This window comes from Nanorana parkeri, unplaced genomic scaffold (genome assembly GCF_000935625.1).
Source record: "Nanorana parkeri isolate BGI_ZX_2015 unplaced genomic scaffold, ASM93562v1 scaffold779, whole genome shotgun sequence".
Classification (NCBI taxonomy): domain Eukaryota; kingdom Metazoa; phylum Chordata; class Amphibia; order Anura; family Dicroglossidae; genus Nanorana; species Nanorana parkeri.
In genome coordinates, this window is record NW_017307047.1 from 595,111 (window position 1) to 604,027 (window position 8,917).

At 47.0% G+C, this 8,917-nt stretch overlaps 1 protein-coding gene across 1 annotated transcript in view; it reads right to left on the reverse strand.

Annotated features, from left to right (window-relative positions):
* The window catches only part of BAG6 (BCL2 associated athanogene 6), a 41,229-nt gene that overhangs the window by 10,100 nt on the left and 22,212 nt on the right, over positions 1-8,917 (reverse strand). Inside the window, exons 16-19 of the mRNA XM_018564774.1 lie at positions 8,314-8,630; positions 6,577-6,862; positions 4,698-4,867; positions 3,962-4,015 (exon numbers count right to left, since the gene is read on the reverse strand). Of these exons, the coding sequence (XP_018420276.1) occupies positions 3,962-4,015; positions 4,698-4,867; positions 6,577-6,862; positions 8,314-8,630 (827 nt within the window). The remainder of the gene's footprint in view (positions 1-3,961; positions 4,016-4,697; positions 4,868-6,576; positions 6,863-8,313; positions 8,631-8,917) is intronic.

Consider the following 8,917-nt stretch of genomic DNA (forward strand, 5'->3'; position numbering starts at 1 on the left):
CTGGCCATACACCTAGAGATTATCTGCAGACTTTCTATGGTCAGATGGGAAAAGTGACACAGATTCCTCCATCTATGCTAAACTGTGTGGATGGAGGAACCTCCCACTGGGCCAAGCTTCAGTATCTTGCTAGTCGGCACCGCTGGCTCTCAAAGCACCTGAGCAATGCCTGCATCCAATCAGATTGTTCAGGTATTTTGAGAGCCAGCGGGGCCGACTAGCAAGATACTGAAGCTTGGCCCAGTGGGAGGTTCCTCCATCCACACAGTTTAGCGTAGATGGAGGAATCTGTGGCACTTTTCCCATCTGACCATAGAAATTCTGCAGATAATCTATAGGTGTATGGCCGGCTTTGGAGCCTCTGCAAAGAATCACGCCAACTCCCGAGCACATGCATTGGAGTTACATCATCCTGCTCTGGCCAATCAAGTGGCTGAAGACTCAGCCTGTTGATTGACCAGAACCTGGAAGAAGACCGTGAGAAGATGGAAGTGCCACACACCCTTTCATCGCAGTGCTGAAGGGGATTGCTTTGGTGGTCCTAAGTAGGTAGTACGTAGAAAAGGTAGTACGTAGAAAAGGTAGCAAGTCGGAAGGTAGCAAGTCGGAAGGTAGCAAGTCGGAAGGTAGCAAGTCGGAAGGTAGCAAGTCGGAAGGTAGCAAGTCATAAACAGGTAAGTAGTAGTACTACATTGTGGCTTATTGCTTCTGGGCGTTTTATTTCCGCTCTAAGGTGAAGTGTGATATAAAAAAATAAATGAAAGAAAATGGCAAGAATGGAGTGAGTAGGAATCGCTTACAAAGCTCTCGCGGATGTATTCTTCCAATCCGTTGGTAAGATTCCGTGATGCCATCTGAGAAAAGAAGAAGAAGTAGTAGTTACATCGCCACATTCTATTAATATATGTCAACATTGGAAAACTGATGAAAGTTGGCTCTGATTGACTTTGAATGCGTCAGTAACATGTCGGGATTTATACGGCTTCATAGAAATACTTCTAATAACGGAAGCCAATACTACCCAAGTCTCCTTCATGCAGAATTCTGTACAATATCCAGAGGAGGGCCGCCACATTCTTGTCAATCTGTACAACATCTCTGCTTACTACTACTACTCTCAGCAGACTGAAGAGGTGGGGGGTTGGGGTGTGAATATCTTTGTATTTTTCTGAATGACTATGGCTCGGCCTAATTACAAAGAGGTCATATCCTGGATATTCATTATTATCCCAGCCAAAAGATGGGTGGGCAGAGCAGGGAATTCCTGAAGACAGAAATATGGACTGCCATTGCTCGCCTGCTTTTGAAAGGTGCAAGCTCTGTGCCAACCATCAATATCAATAGCCCCCTAGCCATTAGAACTGAAAATCAAGTCAGTTTCCAAATATCTATCCTCACACGTTCCCTTCTGGCCATTCCAGAACAACCTGCAGCCCTAGAGACTGGCGCGTCACGCTTAGACATAAGATTCCGCAAACAGCAGGGTGGCCCGTGCATGGTCTGGGGGTGAGCTGGGACACGCGGCAATGGGCCTACCTGAATATTCTGTGGTGTGGGGTCAGCTTGTCGCAGATATTGCTGCAGGAAGAAAGATCGCAGCTGAGGTTGCAGGTTCTGCAGTGGCTGGGACTGGCCATGTAACAACATCACGACATCCACCAGTGAGAAGTGATGACAGATGAGGGACAGGAGATCACCAAAGAAGCCTGCTAAGAAGAAAGGAACAGTAAGTTTGCAGATCAACTCCATTCAACATTCAGATTCAGAAGGCTTTCCACAGTGCTTTTGGGTGGAACTGCAACCACGTGTGAAGCAATTCTTGCTGTACAGACTCCCTCTCATACATGTAGGCTGCAGAGGGCTGAGAGAAAAGGTGGTGATGGAACCAGGGAGCATAATATCCACCAACACCGGCTATTTAAAAGCCTGAGATATCGGCAACTAGAAGAGTTTAGGTATCGGGATGGCCATGAGCAATAAATGAATGCCAAAATAAAAAAATTGAGCGTCAAGCAATGTAGAATTTAAACCTAAAATATTTATTATATGTTCTGGCTGGAAGAAAAAAAAATGAATATCCATAAATCCTAAAATATCTTCCCTGGAGAATATCCTGCTCCAGGCTCCTGCTAGTGCTGCTCGCATAACCAAAACCCTAGGAAACTGCTTATGTTAGATTTGCTGGAGAAGTTTGATGAGGATGATCCTCCCATTCAGCAGAGATGAAATGCTGAGGCGTATGGCTGCAGCAACAACACAGGAAGGAGCCTGATGCAACGGTCGTTCCTGGATAGTTAAAGTGACATTAAACCCTCAGATTTTGTAACATAAAACAATACTGTAATGTGTGCCTTACTGTAATCCATGGATGTTCCCCTTCTCTTTGCTGCTCTTCCTTTTAAATCTGTATCTGTTCTCATGCTGGGCAGAGCTTCTGTTTTGCAGCAGACTGCCTTGTCTCTGGAATGGCTACATGGTGTCTGTGTGTAGGTTCACAACCTGAGCCAGCACTACAGGAAGAGGCACTGAGCTGCAAAGGGAAGTTCTCCCCAGCATTAGAAGACATGAGGATTTAAAAGGAAGAGCAGCAAAGAGAAGGGAAACAACCATGGATTACAGTAAGACGCACATTACAGTATTGGTTTATGTTAAACATTCTGAGGGTTTAATGTCACTTAAATTATTTAAATCACGTCTGTGTATAATCCCACTCCATTATAAAACATACGGGCTTCTTTTAACAACCTTCCTAATCTGCTCGCGTGTTCTGGACTGGTAAGTAAAAGGAAAAAGTTCAGCCCAGCAACATGTCAGTAAACAAAGGCAGCATTTGTATTTTTGTGACCAGTTCACTTGAATGATTGTCCTGCAAAACCAAGGGAGACCTGTAGGTGGCAGTGTAGGGAAAACAGGACATAAAATCTTGTTAAGAGAACTATGGCGTAACCTTTTTATCCCATATACATATACTAACCTCCTCCCGTGACCCAAAGCTCAGTATATAGCGAGCTATTGCCCGCTATATACTGAGCCCCGCAGCTGGGACGGATCCCAACAATACTGTCAAGATCCACCCAGCTGGCTGATTGACAGCAGGCTCTGCCTATCTAGAGGCAGAGCCAGCTGTGCCCGCCCCCTCCCCTCTCCGTTCCTCCAGTCAGTGCAGGAGGACCGGAGAGGGGAAGGGGGAATTCCAGCGAGGAGCGGTGAGTGACAGTCACTACTCTCTGCAGGGACAGAGCGAGCGATGGTATGTGTTTGCTCACTTGCCGATCGATAGACCCGACGTGTGATAGTTTCATTGTCACAGGTCCGCTCTAACTATGAGGATGAGTGATTTTCACTCCTCATTAGTTCTCCTTTAATGTAAGTGATACAAATAAGGTGCAGTAAGGAGGTCAGTTAGGATACCGACCTGTAGGCCCCTCTGTGTCTGGCTGGAAGATGTTGGGGGAACCACTGAGGCGCTGGATGAAAGCTGCAATGCTCTCTGTCCCGCTCTGATCCGCTGCACTGAGTGAGCCCAGCATAGAGGACAGAACACCCTGGACCACACTGGTGAAGAACTCCGGTGGGAGGGAATCTGGTCCAGCCGCTTGTGGTTGTGCCGAGGCAATCAAGTGGCTGAAGACTCAGCCTGTTGATTGACCAGAACCTGGAAGAAGACCGTGAGAAGATGGAAGTGCCACACACCCTTTCATCGCAGTGCTGAAGGGGATTGCTTTGGTGGTCCTAAGTAGGTAGTACGTAGAAAAGGTAGTACGTAGAAAAGGTAGCAAGTCGGAAGGTAGCAAGTCGGAAGGTAGCAAGTCGGAAGGTAGCAAGTCATAAACAGGTAAGTAGTAGTACTACATTGTGGCTTATTGCTTCTGGGCGTTTTATTTCCGCTCTAAGGTGAAGTGTGATATAAAAAAATAAATGAAAGAAAATGGCAAGAATGGAGTGAGTAGGAATCGCTTACAAAGCTCTCGCGGATGTATTCTTCCAATCCGTTGGTAAGATTCCGTGATGCCATCTGAGAAAAGAAGAAGAAGTAGTAGTTACATCGCCACATTCTATTAATATATGTCAACATTGGAAAACTGATGAAAGTTGGCTCTGATTGACTTTGAATGCGTCAGTAACATGTCGGGATTTATACGGCTTCATAGAAATACTTCTAATAACGGAAGCCAATACTACCCAAGTCTCCTTCATGCAGAATTCTGTACAATATCCAGAGGAGGGCCGCCACATTCTTGTCAATCTGTACAACATCTCTGCTTACTACTACTACTCTCAGCAGACTGAAGAGGTGGGGGGTTGGGGTGTGAATATCTTTGTATTTTTCTGAATGACTATGGCTCGGCCTAATTACAAAGAGGTCATATCCTGGATATTCATTATTATCCCAGCCAAAAGATGGGTGGGCAGAGCAGGGAATTCCTGAAGACAGAAATATGGACTGCCATTGCTCGCCTGCTTTTGAAAGGTGCAAGCTCTGTGCCAACCATCAATATCAATAGCCCCCTAGCCATTAGAACTGAAAATCAAGTCAGTTTCCAAATATCTATCCTCACACGTTCCCTTCTGGCCATTCCAGAACAACCTGCAGCCCTAGAGACTGGCGCGTCACGCTTAGACATAAGATTCCGCAAACAGCAGGGTGGCCCGTGCATGGTCTGGGGGTGAGCTGGGACACGCGGCAATGGGCCTACCTGAATATTCTGTGGTGTGGGGTCAGCTTGTCGCAGATATTGCTGCAGGAAGAAAGATCGCAGCTGAGGTTGCAGGTTCTGCAGTGGCTGGGACTGGCCATGTAACAACATCACGACATCCACCAGTGAGAAGTGATGACAGATGAGGGACAGGAGATCACCAAAGAAGCCTGCTAAGAAGAAAGGAACAGTAAGTTTGCAGATCAACTCCATTCAACATTCAGATTCAGAAGGCTTTCCACAGTGCTTTTGGGTGGAACTGCAACCACGTGTGAAGCAATTCTTGCTGTACAGACTCCCTCTCATACATGTAGGCTGCAGAGGGCTGAGAGAAAAGGTGGTGATGGAACCAGGGAGCATAATATCCACCAACACCGGCTATTTAAAAGCCTGAGATATCGGCAACTAGAAGAGTTTAGGTATCGGGATGGCCATGAGCAATAAATGAATGCCAAAATAAAAAAATTGAGCGTCAAGCAATGTAGAATTTAAACCTAAAATATTTATTATATGTTCTGGCTGGAAGAAAAAAAAATGAATATCCATAAATCCTAAAATATCTTCCCTGGAGAATATCCTGCTCCAGGCTCCTGCTAGTGCTGCTCGCATAACCAAAACCCTAGGAAACTGCTTATGTTAGATTTGCTGGAGAAGTTTGATGAGGATGATCCTCCCATTCAGCAGAGATGAAATGCTGAGGCGTATGGCTGCAGCAACAACACAGGAAGGAGCCTGATGCAACGGTCGTTCCTGGATAGTTAAAGTGACATTAAACCCTCAGATTTTGTAACATAAAACAATACTGTAATGTGTGCCTTACTGTAATCCATGGATGTTCCCCTTCTCTTTGCTGCTCTTCCTTTTAAATCTGTATCTGTTCTCATGCTGGGCAGAGCTTCTGTTTTGCAGCAGACTGCCTTGTCTCTGGAATGGCTACATGGTGTCTGTGTGTAGGTTCACAACCTGAGCCAGCACTACAGGAAGAGGCACTGAGCTGCAAAGGGAAGTTCTCCCCAGCATTAGAAGACATGAGGATTTAAAAGGAAGAGCAGCAAAGAGAAGGGAAACAACCATGGATTACAGTAAGACGCACATTACAGTATTGGTTTATGTTAAACATTCTGAGGGTTTAATGTCACTTAAATTATTTAAATCACGTCTGTGTATAATCCCACTCCATTATAAAACATACGGGCTTCTTTTAACAACCTTCCTAATCTGCTCGCGTGTTCTGGACTGGTAAGTAAAAGGAAAAAGTTCAGCCCAGCAACATGTCAGTAAACAAAGGCAGCATTTGTATTTTTGTGACCAGTTCACTTGAATGATTGTCCTGCAAAACCAAGGGAGACCTGTAGGTGGCAGTGTAGGGAAAACAGGACATAAAATCTTGTTAAGAGAACTATGGCGTAACCTTTTTATCCCATATACATATACTAACCTCCTCCCGTGACCCAAAGCTCAGTATATAGCGAGCTATTGCCCGCTATATACTGAGCCCCGCAGCTGGGACGGATCCCAACAATACTGTCAAGATCCACCCAGCTGGCTGATTGACAGCAGGCTCTGCCTATCTAGAGGCAGAGCCAGCTGTGCCCGCCCCCTCCCCTCTCCGTTCCTCCAGTCAGTGCAGGAGGACCGGAGAGGGGAAGGGGGAATTCCAGCGAGGAGCGGTGAGTGACAGTCACTACTCTCTGCAGGGACAGAGCGAGCGATGGTATGTGTTTGCTCACTTGCCGATCGATAGACCCGACGTGTGATAGTTTCATTGTCACAGGTCCGCTCTAACTATGAGGATGAGTGATTTTCACTCCTCATTAGTTCTCCTTTAATGTAAGTGATACAAATAAGGTGCAGTAAGGAGGTCAGTTAGGATACTGACCTGCAGGCCCCTCTGTGTCTGGCTGGAAGATGTTGGGGGAACCACTGAGGCGCTGGATGAAAGCTGCAATGCTCTCTGTCCCGCTCTGATCCGCTGCACTGAGTGAGCCCAGCATAGAGGACAGAACACCCTGGACCACACTGGTGAAGAACTCCGGTGGGAGGGAATCTGGTCCAGCCGCTTGTGGTTGTGCCGAGGCAGCGGGTGGAGGAGGTGGAGGTGCAGACGCAGGGGGCTGTGGAAACGACTGAGGTGGTGTGACGGACACGTTGACATTTTGTGTAGCCTGTAGAGGAGAAAAATGGAAAAACAGAGACATCAGAGACTAAATATAAAACGTCATACGGAAATAAATGTGTCATTCAGCAAATAAAAGGGGTCATTTACAAAGACCGGGCCAAGGGGAGAATAGCTCTTTGTGGATGACTTCTCTAGTGGTCAATATCAGTACCTGTCCAATTGCATCACAAACACAAAGGTTTGGGGGGGCACAAACAAAGGTGTAAGCGCACCCTGGAAGACCGACATCCTCAGGGATCAGGCAAGGTGCAGAGTTTTATCCAATATTCTATTTTCTCTGATAAAGCAGAAATAATGGATACAGCTCAGCATGGTTTATAGGTAATAATGGGGAGGTGGCCCCCCAACATGCACTGAATAGTGGATGTGCAGTCTGGAATAAAGGGCCATCAGGGGGCCAGATTGTTCCTTTCCAAATGATCAGATTCTTCCTAGAAGTTGGACTCCAAGCAAACAGCTAAATATATATGGGAGCAGTTTTACCTGCCAAAGGATTTGTATTTCTGACCATCCAGTCCGAAGCTTTAGACAGCCACGTAACACATTACAGCCCTGCCTGGCAGAACAGGAGACCCGATTGTTCTCTGCTGCAATTAAGAAACACTTACAGCTCTGCGAGTGGACTGTGAAGAGAAGCAGCACACCAATGAGCTCACCTCTGTCACTCTACTCACTCTTAGCATGTTCCTTGTTAGCACATGAACACTGCAGCACAACCGATTGGCTTCTTGTGCTGCTTCTCCCAGCGTGAGCTCTGCTGCATCAGGGATTCCAATAGGCTAACACCAAGCCAAATTAGGGTTTTTACACTGCGTGCATTTAACAAAATGACATTCATTAATTAAAAGAGAACTATGGTGTAAGGGTTTTCCCCATACTTCTCTTTAGGGTCATGGGAGGACATATACTAACCTCTTCCTGTGACCCAAAGCTCAGTATATAGCGGGTGAGCGCCGCAGCTGGGACTGATCCTGACATTACCGTCGAGATCCACCCAGCTGCGCGACAGCGGGCTCTGCCTATCTAGAGGCAGAGCCCGCTGTGCCCGCCCCACTCAGTGCTGGAGGATCGGAGAGGGGTGGGGGGAATCCCTGCAGGGAGTGGTGACTGACAGTGACCGCTCACTGCAGGGAGACGATCATTTTTCCTGGGAGCCTTTATACCAGTCAACCTGGTGTCAGTGACCTGGCGAGTCTTCGGGGGACAGGTAACTGTAATCTGTTCCCTAGCCAGACTTGGGTTTTACTCTCTGCTTTAGCAAAAAGAGATAAAAGATGACAGAATTCCAATAACCTTACTGCTATTGATGTCAGTCTCTCCTGGTACGAAGGCTCGTGCTAAACAGGCACATAAGACTCTTCTAGCAATTATGGCTTATGTATGGTGACCATACCCACATAAGGACAACTGTGCAAAGACATGTGGAAAAGCAATTACCTGCAATAGTTCATTGACGCCTTGCATGAACGCCGGCATTCCAGGAACGGCCACGGCAATGCTTGGCGATCCCATTGCAATGTTGGCCACGCCGGAGCTTGCAGTGCCCAGAAATGAGCCCAGGAGCTGGGAGAGCTGCTGCTCCAGACCAGGAGGAGGCTGTGAGGATGGAGCAGAGGGAGCAGAGGGGGCTGAGGGAGGAGAGGGAGTGCTTGGTAAGGTGGAGGCCGACGACGTGGTGGTGGTGGTCGATGCCGTGCTGGAAGAAGTGGAAGTAGATGAAGAGGAAGAGGTGCTGGTTGTGCCGCCACTCTGAGCTAAAAAAGTGGAAGAGAGGACAAGACTGTTATGAGGCCCAAAACTCTGACACAGGACACAACACGACGGTCTGACACAGGACACAACACAATGATCAAAAGAGGAGATAGAGAACATAACATGGCCCCTAATATATGTAAACCCCAACAAGGAACGGTTGTTTCCTTTTGGTCCAATATACCATGGAATGTGATTTTTTTAATGAGTGCCAAGGATATTTCTTGATCCTGTCAGAAATCCCATGCATTCTTCACTCTTGCATCAACAGCCCTGGCCTGTGTTCCTT